The sequence below is a fragment of the Neopsephotus bourkii genome, unplaced genomic scaffold (assembly GCF_033783945.1).
Source record: "Neopsephotus bourkii isolate Nb327-2 ecotype Australia unplaced genomic scaffold, CSIRO-AGI_Nbou_v1 NB_1792, whole genome shotgun sequence".
Taxonomy (NCBI): Eukaryota; Metazoa; Chordata; class Aves; order Psittaciformes; family Psittacidae; genus Neopsephotus; species Neopsephotus bourkii.
Window position 1 is genome coordinate 7,380,114 of NW_026902266.1, and position 18,658 is coordinate 7,398,771.

The window sequence follows — 18,658 nt, forward strand, 5'->3', positions numbered from 1 at the left end:
TTGAATTTAAATTTTGCTCAGCAATATCACTGTTCCCCAAATAATGTATGCCTCAGGAGTACAGCTCTCAGAACCCTTACTTGGATAGGAAATTGTCCACAACCTGAGGAGGGTCAGTGGCATGGGAATTATGATACAGTCTGGACTCCACTATGTGACCTTGGGGAAATTACTTTCTCTCTCTACCTCTTCTCCTTCTAACCTTTCATGTGTCTGATGCATTCAGCCTGAGGTCTTCAGGATCAGGCACTGTCTCTCCCACTGATGCATGACAGTTTTATAACAGTGCTCAGCCCTGGGCCACCTTGATTTAACAAGTGTGACACAAAAATCAGCTGCACTAAGGAAAAAATGTACCAAATATAGTTCACATGTATAAATTCACTGCTGTAATGGGAAACAAACCCACTGGGCTCTCAGGTTCTCTGTCCTTTATGTCATGAGTCAATGCAGCAATTTTACAGCTATTTTAGTTTTGACAGACCCACTTTCTTTTTCCCTCCCAGTTAGACAGAAACGTCTCTGGTTACTATAGCCACAAAGCATGCTGAATATTAGTGCGAGCAGGAAAATATTTAATGACGTCCTTTTCACATGGCTTAGATAAAACATGACCAGATCACATGCAAATGCATGACCAGATCACAGTAAACAGGCCATAAACTAAGCTTTGGAGGCTGTGGCAGGAGCAGAAATGGGAGATAAGAACGCATGCTCAACTGAGCAAAACTCTCTGTGGATGATACAGGATTAGAAATTAGGGACAGAAAGTGCAATCTGCAGCAGAGCAAGGGTCACTTTAGAACTTATTATTTTCGCAAACCCTTATAGTAGTCATTCGCTAAAGCTACACATGATGCTTACGAATAAACAGAGAAATGAAAATGCTGTGATGGCACATAAAGACCAGTGAAGTGCCTGATCTGACTGTCTTAGTTTACAAGTCAGGTAGGCACTGGATCCACTCAAAATGTCAGCTCTTAGGCTCCGGCACTCTATTCAGTATTTGCCATTTTTGTTTTAACAGAAAGCTAAGCTTGTCTCCTCTACCTGCAATGTTGTCTCTGGTGCACGTTTTTTTCTGTGCATGGGACTTCATTGTAAAAATACAGGATTTATGGTAGGGACTGCTGCACAGATACAATGTCTGAACAGAGAACTGTGCTCACAGGACCTTTGCCACATTTCAAAGGGCAGTGGTAGACCTTTGGGAAATATGCTATAAGCTTTTCTTTATGAGTAAACATTTCTAAGTGCTTAAATGTCAGGAGATTATGTTTTGATGATTTGAGATCTATGTCCTCTGAAACTGGCCAGAAGAATTCCCCTCCTTTCTCCCAGTTAGAGGAGAGAATGTCCTGTCCTTGAGATACAACTATGAGCCAACTGTTTATGGGTAATCTCACTCCCTCCAGCTCGAGAGATCAGGTGCAGAGAGAAGCACAACGTACTATTCCTCATTAGCTGGCGCGAGAAGCAGAAAAAGCACAGACGTCCCACAGACTCTAGGAAATCCTGCTCAGGTATCTGAAAAGCATTAGGATATAATGAGTGGTTTTTGCTTAAATAATTAAAACAAGCTACAACCACTTGTTGCCTAGACAATTACAACTTAGCTCTTATATAAAGAATAAAATTTTGGCCCCTAAGCTCACTTAGCTCGAGGAAATTTACTTGAAGATGAATTCAGAAAGCTTCTGACAACTGCCACAAGCCATGCAAACCTGAGCGCTAAACCCGCTGCACTGCTCGTGGGGAACAGGCACTAACACACACTGAGGCACTTTCACAGCTCTACCAGCCACACTTGCCCCCTCCTCGGATTCTCTGTGGGCCATGCTAAAGATAAACAACCTAAACACAAGACTTCAAAGCTGCGGTGTTTACAGAGAGACACTGATTCTGCCTCTTCAGGAGAGCTAACTCATTGCTCCATGACCAAGGACACTGCATGCCAGATGCCAGCTGATGCTGCTATTCATGTTACAAAGCTGCAGCACACAACAGCAGATGAAGGGATAATCATCCCTTACACCACACCACCATAGCCTTTAGGAGCTCAATAAATTTCGTGAAACTTGACTGAAATCATTACAAATCGGTCTTTCACTTGGTCAAAGTAGCTGGATTAACAGCCTTGGAGGCTGATGCAGTGGGCTCCTGGACCACTGTTCTGCTTCCTTCAGGCACTGCCTTCCCCATGCCTGAGCTACCTTCAGACACACTGAATTTGATAACCTTGCCTCTAAAGGGAAAGATGGCCACGGGGATGATGCACACTAAGACAGGCTTGAGAATGAAGAAGCTGTTGGCTAAGTAAGTCCCTCACTGCTTAAGAATTTCTAGGCATGGGAAAGTAAGCATCTGTACTGCCATACCCCAAACCCTGTGATGTACCAGCTGCCTAAAAAATAGCACAGCTCCTCAAGATGGTTGTAAAATGACCCAGCTTTATGAAAAGGGAAAATTTCATTAAAACCAAGCCATGGATTTAACTAGGAGCCATGGACAAGATAGCTTTCAGATGCGTCTCACCTGGGACTTTTCCTGTTTTCAGAAACTTGATGCTGTTGCCCAGTTGCTTTTTTTAACAAAGCAAACTGATCGCTTCTCCCTGTTGACTTTGCTTCTTGTTATGCTTATCAGGATGCATCATCACAGATCCTAAATAGTTTACTTGCAGGTGATCGCCGGGTCTACAGAATGAAAAGCATTGCATTTCTGGTTTTAAAGTTCCTACCTTTTCACAGGAAAGGTGGGATCTAAGCCCTCAGGACTTCATACCACAGGCCCCCATGCTACTGCTGACAGTCATGTACAGTTAGTTCCTCCAGATTTATCCTGATAAGTGACTTGAAGTAATGTGATTTCATGTTTTTACATGAATATGTCTGAACAGTTCTGATTGTACCTCATGGCATATATAAGATCCAGTAAATCCAGGCCATGAGCTCTAGAGATTCCCAAGATACAGCAGAGCCTTACATTGCTAAGACATACCAAAGCATTTAATGATGTCCTTCTATTGCCCTGCCTTTCTCAGCCTGGCAGAAAACTAAAAGAAGACATTCTCTTCAGCAAATCTTACAGGGGCACTAGCATAATACTTGTGTAGGATATCAGAATCCGGCCCATTCTCTTTGCAGCAATATGTGAACAATATTAACCAGAGATGAGACTTTGTAAAATGGGAGGGTAGGGAATTAAATTTTTTTAAATTAAAAAAAAAAACAAAGCAAACAAGCACACCACAAAACACTGGAATATTCTTATAAGAAGGTAATACGTATGTTTGCCATATATTGATTCTCTCAATCATGAGGGAAGATCTGCCAAAAACTTTTACCAGGGAATGCAGCAGCACTCACAGGGGTTGGAAACTGTTGTCCTTCTTTGTTTCTCTAACCAGATCTGTCCTTTACAGGCCTCAGTGATGACCTTGCCAGCTGATGACAGGCTGTACTGTGCTCAGAGACACACTTTTTACCCCAGTTAAGTTGCTGTTCCCTTTCATCTCAGTCATGCAGCTCCAGAGACCCACCGCTGATTGTTAGCATTTTTCACAACACACACTTCTGCTAGGTTCTGTAAGAGAGGACACAGAGTCCTCACAATAGTGCTGTTCTCATCCAGTGTCTTTTTGGGGACTTCATTTCCAAGCGGAAATAAATCATTTCACAGAAAAACTGTGACTGACTCCAGTGTGGGGGGTGCCAGCCCATCATTATGCTGTGCCTTGGATAACAGCAAGAGGAATATCCTGTTGTTTAGCACAAGCAATCCTTGCTGCATGGGATGAAGACAAAGAAATATGTCATGAGAGACAAACAGACAGAACTATTGCAAATCAGAAACATTAAAATCAAGTCATTCTCAAGCTGTGGTCTGCATGTTAACGGCACTGACAGCTTACAAGTTGCTCTTTTTTGTTTTTGCCTCCAAGTGAGAGGAAGATGAAATCAGATGGGAATTTGAAGGCAGAACAAAAAAAAAGTACTAGTAGCTGCGGTCATAAGTTCTGTTTCACAAAAGCAATAATAGTTGTCACACGGGAGACACATCCTTGCTCACATGTATTTTGTCCAGCATCTTTTCCGCTTATGATTGCTACAGTTCAGTATCACTGCAGATATAAATAAATGAAACAGATGTTCCTGAAGTAATATAAAAACTATGGAAAAGCTGGGTTTAACATTACAACTGAAGAGTTTCTTGTTACTGATGCGAATATTCACAGATTTTGAACAATTTTGTTTCAGCTTACTATAAGCAGTTCTGTTTAAAATCTTTTTCATTTTTTGTGAATTAGCAGCTCATCCAGAGCACAGCAGAGTCAGTGAAATGATTCTTAGCGACAAGCAAGCTTTGCATTAGGAAAGATTACCCTTCAATTAATACGCCGCTTTACAGTAAGCTGAATAATCTCCACCTAAAATCTCGTTTCCAGAAAAAAACCCCAACCCTCTCATTTCAGCAACGTTGCAAAGACACCACAACTGTGTTTACAACCGCGAAACAGCACAATGATTAGCACAAACTGGAAAGCCTGCATAAATAAATAGCTGACATGACATCAATATCTGGGGAAAATAATTTGTGAAATTCAGCTATTCAAGCAACTCCAAATAGGAAGCTATACTACTGCTCAGCAGAACACTTTGCTCCATTGCATCAGGCTATAGTAAATAAAGAAGAAGTCACAGATCTCATGGGATTTCGATTTGATCATTTGAATGTGCCCTTCACGGGAAGAGTGTTCTGCAAGTTTAGAATATTTGAAGAACATTTTAGGTGAGATGGAAGTTGCCCACTGAGAAAGATGCTGCTTCGCATGACTGATACATTTGTAGTGCTGAGGAGAAATCTGAAGCAAAACTTTGCTTTCCCCTCCAGCTATAGGAACAGCTTTTGTTCCTAGGCTGAGTTTAAACAAAAGAAGAAAGTGATCAATGAAAACCAACTGGACTTTCAGCTTATAATATTATTTCCTAAATTGTTTCATAAACCATTTTTATTTTAGCACCTCCATTTACCCTCAGCTACCCCATCAGAAATACTGGAATAAACAATTATGATCACCAGTGACCCAAGGTGACATGATAGGATTGCAAAGGCTTACCCAAAGTTATCAACTTTCAGACTTCATTTCTGTGAGTGAACGGTTGCTACTGTCTACATTCCCCTCTGTGAGGCACCTGCAAGTTTCAGGGCTTGTAAGCACCTACAAAAGTTAGGGATGCTCCATGTTTTCCACAAACACATGATGCAAAATCCCACCCATCTTCTATGCAGTTTTCCCTGGATACTCCCAGCTACATCTCCGCTCACTTGAAATCAACTGCAAAGCCCTCTGTGGACAACAGTGATTACCCCAGAATGCTGCACATGGAATTGAAGAAACAAGGTGTACTAAGCCAGGGCAAAGGACCTGAGTGTAAGCCTTGATAGAGACAACTAGCTCCAAAATAGTTTCATCCACAACATCAACAACATAAAGTATAGTAAATGGAAAGCCAGCAATGGTCCACTGAAGCATCCCACCACCTGGAAGGGCCAGGTTCTCCTATAAAGCTGTGCTTAGCACACACAGGGGATGTTTTGCTCCTGAGCGTCTCCAAAGCAACATGTGGATTTCTCTCAGAATCAATTCCTTGATTTGCTGGCTAAGGGAGAACAGAGGGAAAGGTATCCTTATAGGTTGCCAGAGTTGTGAATGATCTTTTATGATAGTCTCAAATGTAGCCATGGCTGGAATTAACTCATATGCTAAGAGCATAATTCATGGATCTGGAAGGATGAGCTTGAGACAGCATGGGAGTTACAGCTTCAATCTCAAGTGATTAGTATGAGCTGTTTCAAACTACTTTGCAGCTAAAATAGATTTCTAGCAGACACTTAGGTTCATATTTCAGATTATAAATCACACAATAAAGATTTGAACAAATCAGGCACGTGGAAAAACTCTTTCATGATGAACAAAGCAATCTAAGCTTTGCTTTCCCATACATCACATAACTATGTAACTGTGTACATGATAACTACACTGCTGCAATGTAATGATTTTAGACTTCATTGTAGCGTTAGTGGGGGACTGAAAAGAGTGAAGTACCACGCAGCACCAGCTTTAAGATTTTTCTGACTACCCCTTAAAAGACACTTCAATTCTTTTTGAGCTCTGCATGCATATCGACAAACCCCAGCTGCTCTCCAGACAGCAGAATAAATAACTAAGCATAGGAAAGAAAGAAAGAGACACTGCAACACTGCATAATGCAATAAAAGGTGCTGTAAAGGATACTAATAGTGCTGAATAACGCTCAAAATGAGAAAAAGGCAACCTCTGCCACTGTCAGGTGTGCGCTAACTGGCTACACAGACGAGCTTGAGGCTTAGAGACGGTGTAGATATGGCCTGAATGAATGAAATGTAAAACTGTTTCCACCTCACTGATGTAGATACGAAACAGAGAAGTAATTAATCTGCCTGGGGAAATGCAGGAACTCTAAGTCAGAGCTGTGAATTTCAGGTCCCCTAAACTGAAGTCCAGAGACAGAATCACTCGACTGGCTTTCCTTCTCAATACTGAGTGAAAAGAGTCAATGTGGTGTGATGCATCAAAGTAATGCTGCTGAAGGAACACTGATTTCCAGCAAGGCTTGTTATATTAACTGTGCCAAAAGAAGGGTAAGTATTCATGGCATGGATCTGTTACGTGGAACATTTACTTTTAAATCCATTAATTAAATCCATTAATTAAACCTGCACACCCTACAGTTTGGTTTCTAAAAATTATTTCTACCCTGCTGCCAGGAATCTAAACATGACACAATTAGCACACACTCCTTCCTTTGATTCAAGTAGGTGGAATCACTGTTTAAACTAAGGTACAGTGACAGATTACTACTTATGCTTCTGGACATCTGACAGTATGGTTTCTTTTCATAGCCTTAGAGCTGAGTAGACACGAAAAATGAAGTATTTTTAAGGTAGACGTTATTTCACAATAGGAACTCCCTACTGTAGGGACACTGCAAAGCAATGGAAGAAAAGCTTTGTGACTGGATAAAAAGAAAATAGTGTACAACACAGTAAGGCAAAGCAGAGTGAAGTGAGAATGACAGACAATACAGTATAGGTCCAGAAAGGTGGGAGGGAAGTCTCTGCATTGTGTGTCTAAGCAGAAAATTCAGGCAGGAAACAAAAAACTAGCAGTGTCCCATTCAGTAGCCAAAGCAATTGCCTGTAACACTGCAAACGAGTAGGCAAGTTGACATTTGTTGTTTTGGTGTCCTCATTTCTGGTTTCAGTCCATTAGTGTTTCAGAGCAGTTTTGACTACTGGAAAACCGAAGTCTTGGGCTGGTGAAAGCAAAGCTTGAGTCCAGGTTCAGACCTCCACATTTGTTTTGAATCACAAATCTGACACAGTTAATATGCAACTGTGCATTTTCTTATCTTGTAACAACTGCTCTTGACACTGTCAAGGAGAAACCCACCAACCCATCTGAGGTGTACAGAGAATTGCCGAAATCTAGGTGGGCACCCAAATATTCTAAAGGTGCTTCTCGTTTCAAAAACACACCTGTAGGCAGTTTTTAGCAAGGCAGGCCCTAAGGCAGGAAAAACACAGCTGACCCAGATGCCTCTCATAAATTGCCACTCTTGCATTCATCCTGCAACTCAGAAATCAAACTCCCCTTTGGACAGCATTTCAGTGCTCTGAACTGTCCTGTCCAGAAAAGTCCTTCTTTACATTCCTGCCTTTGGGAATTTAACCCAACTCCTTGTAAGGCATGCAAAACATCTGGCTTTAAAACAAAGCCCTGGATGCAGTTACCTCATCTTTGTGGGTTTCTATGAGGCACCTGCCTGAAAAAGCAAAACCAAGGTAGGTTTGCAGCTTGCCATGTTCTAGCCATAGCAGAGGATGCATACATGAACCCTTGTTGCATACTCCCAAAACTGTCATCATAATCTCCCTGTGTTGACCTTTGCCAGGGCATCTTGACAGAATAATCTGCAAGCTCTAGGCAAACACAGCCAACTGTATTTGAAGATAAAGAGCCTATTTTCATGTATTATAAGAAATTACTTGCCTGAAGCTGCTTCCTTAATGTTATATTTCAATTTCAGCTGATGTCATTTGCATTTTATAGCTTCATAGTTGAATAAATTTAGTTCAAAATTTATTAACAAGTGTTCCTCCTATTTCTAGTTACCCTTCAGAAACAAGTTAGAGAGTTGCAGCCAAAAAGCCCATACATGAATCTCAAAGCCAGATCTAATTTATAAGGTTGATTCCATCTCCACAGGAAATCAAATTCAGGCACTCAGTAACTCTAGATGTAGAGCCAGGTTTTGAACAACCAGATCCAGTCTTTAGACCCAGTTTTACCTCTCCATAACGGCCTGGATGGAAATGTGATCAGGAAGTGTTGGGTTAGTTTGTGTTCCTCTCTTCTTATGCCAGTTCCCAGAGCCCTGTTTCAGATGCTAGGCATTATATTAAATATTAAAGCTTTCTCTTCCAAAACAGCTAAGGTTTACGACTGCCTTTCTGATCAGCAATAGGAGGAGACACTCTGCTGACAAAATCAACCTTTCAATCACAATTATTCGTATCTAATTACACTGCTAAATGAGGTCCAAATAAACAGGGGTTTCTGCAATAGGTACTATCAAGTCAGAGGAAAACGTGGACTTCTCTCATCCCAACCATGCAAAACCACTCATTTTCTTTCTCTCCAAACATGCACACATAGCTCCTGCAGGAATAGAGGGAGGCTTTTGTAATGACTGGAAAAAAAAAAAAGAGTGAGAATGATTAAAAACAGCCTGAGAAGACTGCAAAGTAAGACTAGAGATGGATCCCTATCCCACAGTACCTTACTAACGGAGTTTGGGGTCTGTGGTGTTTCATCCTTCAGTGCCGATGGGCTGTTTCCTTCCAATTCCTTTCCTGCAACAGAGAAATGTGATTCAGAAACTGAGAAATTCTGTGCAAAAGTGTGGCTACTCATAGCCTTAGAAGGGCAGCTGCTAACAGCAAGCAAGAAAGGCTGTCATGAGCAGGAGCAGGCACACAGGAATCACAGAGAGGGATCTTGCAGAGCTTGAAATAGGCTGTATCCACATGCTTGGGCTATGCAACAAGTACTGTTTAAAAGTCAGGTCTCAAAACACTGTGGTAAACCAACATGATGGTTGCAAAGTCCAGCATATGAAGGCTGGAAAAAAAGCCCCAGAAATAAGGTTGCTTATGCATCCTTAATCAGCTCCCTTCTGTGTCTTCATTATGATGCAGTCTTTAATTACATTACCACAGTCTGCTCTCTTATTACATACCCCATGCCTCATTCAATGCAAATAATACATGGAATTCAGTTAATAAGCAGCTATTCAATACATTATCCTCCTTGGTCAGTATCTGGCAACTATACACAGATGCTCTTTATAGCATGCTTTGTTTGACAGATAATGACCATGATCATAACACATTACAGAAGACAGAACAGCATCTAGACATAATTAGTAAAACAAAATTAAAAAAATCTGCAGAAGATCAATGTCTTATGACCAAGCTATTTGTTAAAATAAGAATCTTTTTCAATTAACAAGCAGTATTAATGAACACTATGACATTTTCCGATCATTGTAGAGATATTTCCACTACCCAAATATATTAAACTTGCAGTACATTGTATATATTATACACTGGTATGAGCGTGTGTAGTCCCAGTCCAAGCAATAAAATGTAGTAATAAATTCTGTTCTTTTTGCCAACTGTCATCATGTCCTTACAGTAAAAGAAAGCACACCACTCCTATTGAAAAACAGACGAAAAAATAATGTCTGATGAGACTAGCTTCCTACTGCCAAGACAGTCGTTATCCAACTGCAGTGTAGTTCTCTTCTCAAAATTATTGGCAACCAGAGCTTCGGAATACTGGACACAGTAAAGAATCACTGAGCCAGTGAAATATAACCCCTTTGTAGCACACATGTGCAAACCTGGAAGCTGTTAAAAACATTTTTAAACACTGTGTGGACCAGTCTTGGAAACACCACGAAATCCAAAACCAGGAAGGGAAAACCCTGATTCTCCTGAAGTCAGCAAAAGCTGTCACAGATGTGTCAGAAGCCATAACATCTCCTGGAGTTTTCAGAGCAGCCATGTAAGAAGCCAAGCACCATTAAAAAAGTCATCCACAGAAGCTTACTAAAAATAAATATCCTCTTGACCATGATACGCACTTCCATCATGAGACGTGTAAGAGAACCATCAAGTTCCAGTATAACCAGAACTGCAACTGTGCTACAGGGTTTCACTGGTAAAGAGACAAGACAAAACCCATGCCCTTCTATAGGCACTAACAGGTAGTTTTGTGTTTCAGCGCTTAAATTTAAGAAAAGGCTTTGTGGGACAACTGTCCCTAGAAGGTGTTCAACTTATCGCAGTTGACTAAGGGTGGTGGGGCTTTCAGGTGTTTTTCACTCTGCAGCACAGTGCTGTGCTGTGCCACACGCACACAGACATGCCAATGCAAAAAATAAACACTTCCAAATGGGAAAAGAGACAGCACATGCTTTACTCACACGGGGACCTCAAGCAGAGGAAGGACCTATGCAGTCACATGGGAAAGTGGTGCAACAACAAGGAACCGAAATCTTAACCTAGTTTCTTAACTATCACTCCTCCCCTTGTAACCCTGAGCCCTAAATAACACACTTGGAAACCTAATGTCCATGGGCATGAGAAAGTCACAGGTGGCCAGATATTTTACAGTCCCCTTATGTTACCGTGTCAACTGGGATGGCCATAAGCACTGCTGTGCATGGATGAGTCCAGTATCTCTGTACTTTTTCTTTCTCTGATGGTGCTTTCCACTGCATAGCCCCCACTCTCCCTGACAGAGGCAGAGGAGGTTGGAATAAACTCACAAAGCCACATAACTGCTGCACTTATTTTCCATGAAGTTTTTTCCTGAATATGTATGGGAAAGTAACATATGGTCTAAAAGTTCAAGCAAAGTTAATGGGAATCAGCTACTGCCTGCTCTGAGGGAAGGGCGTCTATTAGCATAAAAGAATTCACATCCATTCTTTATTACGTCTCATTTCTTAAGAAAGCTTAACTCCAAGTTGGATGTGAGAGATTTTTCCCTTCACTCAGTAATATAATTAAAAGGGTTTGCACCTGAACAACGAGATTTTCACTGGACCATCCTGCTCACAGAGCATTATTAAAAATGGGAACATTCAACTTTTCACTCTTGCCGTATCACTTACAAGGTTTGTAAGATATGTTTATGGAGCAGTAAATACAGGTTTCTGACACCAAACTCATTAAGCCTATTGGCACTTGTGAAGGAAAGGCTGTTTTTCAGAGAACTATCACAATTGTCTGTCTCAAGCAGACTGCTGTAGCTGTGAAGGAGAGCCAGCCCCTGAAACATGTCCAAGTTCCTCAAAAACCCACACATGTAGTTAAGTGCACAGAAAGCCCATAAGTGAGAGTCCCACTCAGAGCACAACAGCTATAGCCGCCTTGAGAAAATAAATAGGAAACCATGTAAAACCATAAAAGAAGCTAAATACTAACTGGCTATAGAAGCTGAAGTTCTTATCTCTCTGATCAAGAAAACATAATGCTCACAACAGAAACAGAGCTGAATCTCTCCTGACTTAAGGTGCTGGCTGTGAGCAGAGAAGGGTCCTCCACAAAGTAGCCCAAAAGTTTTGCACCAAATAATGAAAAGTATTTTGGGAAGGGAATCAGTGGTGCTTATGGAAACAGCCTTCATCAGATCATGAAGAAACCTGCCAACACTCCATGGTCTTGTGGCTACAGAGTAGAATTACTGATATCTTCTTTTATCCCATGCATAGGAAAAATCAGTATTTAGTTACTTTCCAGAACAGTAACTATTCCTTGTCTTTGTTTTTTTTGGTTTTTTTTTGTTTTGTTTTGTGGGTTTTTTTGTTGGTTTTTTTTTGTTTGTTTGTTTTTTTCCTGGGCTTCAATCCTACAGGTCCATTTGCCTTTCTCCTTTATAAGGAATGATACAGCAAGCATGACTGATCACTGGTAATGGGAAGCAAAATTACTGGGTTGTTGAGGAATTCATGATTAGCTCCACACAGCATGAACTATTATTTTATAGCCTTTCTGATAAAGTATCTGGATAACTACAAGAGGAAATAGAGGCTCTGATGTGTGGCAAAACTATTGCGAATGAAACCCATTACTGTTGTTAAGTATCAGCCACCTGGCCCAATGTGTACACTACACTGAAATTCAGCTCTGTGTATCTATCACAGTAAAATTCCCATGTTCATGAAAGTGCATCTCTTGGGATGCGGATAAGCTAACCTAACTTTTTGTTTAATGACACTGTGTGATCTTGCAGCCTAGTCAGAAAGAGAGATTCTCTAAAAACTCTTTTAGGTACTCCCCCAATAAATTTTCTATCCTCTGAAAGAGAATATAGAGAAAGATTTTCTCTCCTTATTGCTAAATGAAACAGATATGGACAAGGAACATGAATTCATGTCTCCCTGTGAACTCCCTTTACAATTCCTCAGATTTCTTTTAGTTACCAAATCATTAGCATTTCCGTACGCAAGCAAGGGGGAGAAAGTGCAAAGTGTTACTTTAGATGGCGCCATCTGCATTTCCCTCATTTCCTTAAAAAGTGTCCTTTTGAAGTGAATCTTCATAGTGTAGCTTCCCTGAGGTGTGAAGTCTATCACTCCCTTCCCACTGAATTATTTACTGGTACACCTCCATTATTGGATGGTAATCCTAGGTGTTGGTGCTGTGAGACCTGCAGTTCCAGCCACCTCACAACCCACCAAATTCCTGGCAGGAAATCACTGGGCTCTGCTGCCTGTGCTGCCTACGGCACACATCCAACATAATCAGCCCAGTGCCCTCGTAAAGAAAATCTGCTGGAGAAAACACGGATCCCTGGAAAAGCCTCAAGAACTGAAAGTTCATGTAAAACATCAGCGAAAAATGAGGGACAGTGAAATATTGGACACAGCTGATGGACACGGACCTGTGGCTTATCTATGGTGATATCTGCATCCTTCAGAGAGAAAGGAGAAGATGAGGGGAAGCATATGAGGCTCAGAGGGAAATGAAACAGAAGCAGCAGCAAAGGAGTGAAGGGAGAGCCCACCACGGCAAATGGCAACTGAAAGCAAAGAATGACAGTTACTTCTTACAGGAGAAGTGAGGAAAACAAAGAGAGAAGGCAGCTCTGTGGGACCAGGAAAGAAATGAAAGGAGTGAAAAAAAAAAAAAAAAGTAAGGATAGAAAAAACCCCAAAATATCTGAAAGAAATTCCCTGGCTGAAGCAGTAACTTCTGTTTGCTAAGACAGGATAGTCTCTCCTCTACAAACTCTTTGCCCTATGCTCACCCTTTGCGATACAGAGAGCTCTCAACCTTGCTGACGACACTGCTGGACACTTAGGAAAGCTGTGCATCAGAACAAAAGCTTCAGCATGGTTCAAGGGACTTGTTCTGCTGAGCTCAACAAAGGCTGTTTGGTAAGGCTGCCAGCAGGGATCAAGGAGGAACAAGGTGATGGGGGAAGTTGAGGAAAAGACAAACTCTTCCAGCTACCTCCTCCATCCTGAAACCCTCAACTTTCCCTCATGCCTGAAAGATTACAGCACTGAAATACCTCTGTGAGGCAGTCAGTAACTTTTTTAGCACTGAAAATGCTGGTAAGAACTGAAGAATAGGAAAACTCCAAGCTATGGTTCTCCATCTCCCCAAAGCAAAAGGAAGTGCCTATAGCCTAAAAAGTCAGCCCTCAGGTTTCCAAGGACAGAGGAAGTGAAACAACTATTTACTTACCAGACATCTGTATGGACTGTACTTAAAGGCAGCTAGCTGTTCAGAAGTCTCTATAGGTTTGAAATGTATGAGATTTTAGGTGTTCCACTTTTAAGCTGTTTTCAATTTGATTACGAAAAGGTTGTTGAAGCTTCTAGTGACCTCACTGACAGCCAGGATTAGTCAGCACTGCTGAAAATAGGCTCCCTGTTGCCTTGAAGCAAACACCCACAGAAATACCTGCAAAATCAGAAGCCCTTGATACCTTTGCTCTTAAAACCAATTAGCTCAGGAAACCCAGATTCTGCTCATCATCTGTGAAGCCCAGAGAGTCTGACAGGTGTTACATCTATATGAACACGGAAACCTTTTGACAGATGCTATATTCCTTCTCTAGATACCAGTGTTTTGAACACTCCTGAAGGTGCTGTGAGGTTTGAATATTTAGTACTGACATGGCAGCTGCAAATGACAGCTCTACAAACGTGTGACTGCTCCCGAGGCACTTGTTTACAGACTGGAATGGAACCATTGTCTGCAGACCCCAACCAAAGAAAGACTTGAATGTTTATTGTGAGAAACAAATTCTGAAACAATAAAATAAGCTCTATTTCTTTCAGAAAGGAAAATTTCAAAAATTCAAAAAGAAACATTGAAAGCAAAAGAGACACAAAGAGAACACTTTAGAGGTCAGTTTGTCATTCACTGCAACCTGTCAAAATTCCTGGTACTTGCAGTGCTTGTAGATATTTACAGAACATTAACCAGAGAAAATCTGCTCTTATAATATTTATCCAGGGCTCTAAATCTGAACAGGGAAACCTTCCATTAAATGGTTTAAAGTGGGGCCAGCAAATCTCAAACGAGTCCCATAATTAGAGTGAAATACATCAAGTGCTACAAAGTCAAAGCATCCCAAAACATTAATCAATTTTGAAATGTGAGGCCATGCAGTGTTCAATTGGTTATGAACCCCAACTCTGATACCCTCTGTTCTCACTTAATGTCATGGCAGTGAAAGACAACAGCATCATGAAGCAGCACTCTCTGCAACCAGTAATACCTGTGTTGTAAAAGCCTCTCTCTCCCTCATATTTACTTGTTTCTATTTCCTTGCAGCATGCTAAAATACCTACTTCCAGTCAAGCACCTGAGACATGTTACTTTCTGCAGTGACACACCAGAAACCAACCTGGGCTGAGTGGGTAGATGTCATTTTCAGTCCCAAAGAACAGATTGCGTGTCAACTTGCGAGGGTCAACCTTCTGAGGGGTGGACGAGGCCGGACAGAGGGAGAACCTGCGACGGAGAAAGTTCTCCTCCTTCATGGCATGAGTTGTGGGGGTTTTCTGAAAATCAAAGATAGAAATAACAGTTCATTTCAAGACACAGGGTATCGAAGTTTCACACCCAGATGACTCCACTGTTTCAAAGCTGCCTAATCCTGTGTAATGTGCCAGATTTTTTTATAGAGTGCCAGAAGGCTATGCAGGGAAAAAAATAAAGTGGTATTAGTTTGAAGCTACAACCACTGATTTGCTGACTCTCAGTATTTGAAAACTGCAGGGAAGCAGGATGCTGCTCCTTAGTGAATACAGGCAGTATAGCACCCTCCTGCCTACATGGATCTATCTACGATAATAGCTACTTACTAGCTCTATCCAGCACGCAGTGCCTAAATTCATGGGTTTTTGTGTTTGTTTTTTATTATTATTTTTTGTTTGTTGGTTTGGTTTGGTTTTGTTTTGTTCGGTTGGTTGGCTTGTTTTGGGGTTTTTTAGGTTTTGGAGTCTCATAAGTGTAACTCCATTGGCTTCAGTGCATTTACACCACCTCCACAAAACAACACTGAATTGGAGCTGCATGGAGGAAGAGAAGCCAGCTGCATGAGCTGGAGAGAGCAGCAAAATAAGAGACAACACCAGTGTTGCTCCTGCCCGTATTTCCAATTACAGCACATCTAAATATTTTCAGGTTTGCTTAAAATGGCATTTACATCAGCTTGCAGTTTGATCAGTAATATAAACCTTGCTGCTCTATGAGGGTAAAGAACAGCATTTGTCTCCCCAAAAGCCTCCCTGCATCCCCATACAAGAGCTTGGTGTTACTGTGCTCTTTACTACCACTTGGCTAAAATATTAGACTATCCTAGCTGGAATTAAAGGGGCTTTTTTATACCCATCCAACAAGCAGTTCTTTCTTACCCTTTACAAACAGATATTATGACTTTCTCCTTCCTGAGTTACAAGCTTTATTCTCTCTGCACTTGCAGCCAGAGGAAGAAGCATTAACCCAGCCTTTGGGTAGGCGTTACAGACCCCAAGGTCTGCTGCTTCTCCAGGGGACAGTTGCTGAGTGAGGTAAGAAAACCCCTTCAGATGGTATACATTTCCTGAAAAGAGCTCCACGTTTTTGCATCTCTTTTAGGCCAGTAGCCTAAAGAAAACAAAGGGGGAAAAGCTGCCCTGAGTCACAGTGCAGTTCAGGAGGGCAGAACCAACATACATGTAAGGTAACCTTTGTGGCACTGGGTTGAAAATGGGCTGCTTACAAGCTAGAATATCCTGCCCTGCCTTCCTGCTCCCAGTACCACCCCAGTGCTTGTGCTGGTCCAAATGACCAATTTAATGTGGAACCATCAGTGGCCTCATAGAACTCAGCCTTCACAGCTGAAAAGCTGCATGGAGGGTGCTGTGAACTCATCCCAACATAAATGCCCCTCCTGTGTTTTATCTGAGCTCATCACCTTGCTTACCCTGCTAGTCCCTGTAGAAACCAGTCTCAAGGGTTCAGGTTTTGCAATTATTATTTTAATTTATTTACACAGCAGGATGCACCTTCTTTAAAAACTAGCTGTGATTTACACGGCAAGAGAGAACCTGCTCCTTTTTTCTTGAAAGAGACTGCCTCAGCGCCGAAGAGTTTAATTTGATCTACATCAGCCTGGACTCCAACAATGAACATGAGTTACCAAAATCACTTGGAGGAGGAGGTCTTTCTGAATCCAGCTTACCACGCTGGGATGAGTGAGCCATCAGATGTGAGGGCTAATACCTGCAAAGGGGAAAGTGGCTAGCAGTTGGGGTTAGCCCCAAAAAGTGCTCCTTTATGCCACTTAGGTGCAATTTGAAGGGGATACATCTCCCCTGCTGTGTCCACATCATTCACAGAGGATGAATTATGTTGAAGTGCTCAGAGGACACAATGCTCCCCAAAAGCCCCTACAGGTTATCATGTACCCCCAGTGAAGTGGCTGCAAGACACTACAGACTCAGTAGCAGCATTTCACCATAACCACTTCACACAACTCTTGAGGAAAGGCTTTGAATTTGGGTGCCAGGACATGGATGGGACACTGGACAGGGCTGCCATGGAGCAACCCTTCACACAGCACCTTCTGTGAAGTTATGTTTCAGGCCCATGATGTGTGATGACAGCCAGGTGAAATGAGGCGGCTGCAGTGCCTTCCACTCACTGCTACCCTGCCTCCTGTCAGTTCAACTGCCAGCAACACTGCCCTGCAAACATACATCCGGGCTCAAAGAGTCCCCAGGCTTCCACTGAAGTCAACGGCATCTCCAAAGCAGCAGGTAACTGAGCTACCTAACATTTAGCAATACTTCTTCTTGCATACTCTTGACTGCACACAGCTGGGTTGGGAGAAGATGCAAAATTAAAGCTAACTTTAAAAAAAGAAAAGAGAGGAGGAAAATGCAGATAGTTACATGCCTGGAAGTGAAATATTTAAAAATAATCCACATCTAAATAGCTGGGTTTGGAATGCTAATTCTGAACTATTTTCTGCTCTTTTTCCCAGAAAGACTGCTTCAACTCTCCACCTCTACAATTGCTTGTAAGTGGCTCAGAACAAAAGCAAATCCATGGGATACTCTCCCCAAAAGCAGTGACCCATCAAGGCCAAGTTGTTCATGCAGGAGGGCATTCAGAAATCCCAGGTACATCCAGTTGCAAGCAGGCTGGTGAATAAGTTACAAACACAAAACATCTGTCTATCCAGCTCTTCTGCCCTGCTCTCATGGTGGAGACTCTTCTCAACAGAGTAATAAAAAGGCTGCATTCAGCATGATTTTGTCTCTGCAATACTGTGAGCCACATCAGTGGAGAGCTGCCAGTCAGTTCACACTGATGTTGGTGGCGAAACCCCTCCAGACACCTGAGCAAGAGCAGGCTCTAAACTGGGTTAGACATACCAGAACACAACTTCTGTCAACTGCTGCTATATTTACTACGCAGAGAGACTGATGTTCCAATGTTTCCCTCACCTATTATTTCACACTATTCAACCAAGGGATAACTGACAGAATTACTGTGCTGATGCTCTCTTGTTCCCACACTTATTTAAGCCACAGGCTTGACAGTAAGAAATCTGGACGTTTTGTTCAACCAGGAGCAACCACTGGGCAATAACAAAGGGAAGACTTGAGAAAAGTCTATAATTTGCTCTTCTCTTCTGTATCTTAACTCAAACTTGTGGCAGCAACTTATCTGTTTTTGACCACAAAAATCAATTTGAGTAAGTTCCTCTTAACTGTCTCCTTTTTGACATACGACCTGTGATCGAAGCTCCCTGAGAAGAGCTTCTCAGTGTGTCAGTCTGCCACACACATGCAACCATGCACCACACCGTGGCACCAACATCCCAGACTGATTTTTAAAGATCACCTAACACTGCATTGCTTCAGCTCAAGGGCACAAATCATTCCTACATCTGACTCTCATCCAGACAGTTTCTGATGCCATCCACACTTGAATGGGCTGCACTCCAACTAGAAGCTAAGAGCAGCAGAGC

General features: G+C 41.9%; 1 protein-coding gene across 6 annotated transcripts in view; it reads right to left on the reverse strand.

Moving 5' to 3' along the window:
• The window catches only part of OSBPL5 (oxysterol binding protein like 5), a 186,618-nt gene that overhangs the window by 49,002 nt on the left and 118,958 nt on the right, over nucleotides 1-18,658 (reverse strand). For 5 of the 6 annotated variants that reach the window (XM_061380236.1, XM_061380235.1, XM_061380237.1 and 2 more), the window contains 2 exons: nucleotides 15,041-15,197; nucleotides 8,885-8,958 (listed from right to left, as the gene is read on the reverse strand). In XM_061380236.1, the coding sequence (XP_061236220.1) occupies nucleotides 8,885-8,958; nucleotides 15,041-15,197 (231 nt within the window). Of the gene's footprint in view, nucleotides 1-8,884; nucleotides 8,959-15,040; nucleotides 15,198-16,052; nucleotides 16,132-18,658 lie in introns of those variants that run through there. The other variant, XM_061380239.1, reaches the window with a different exon arrangement.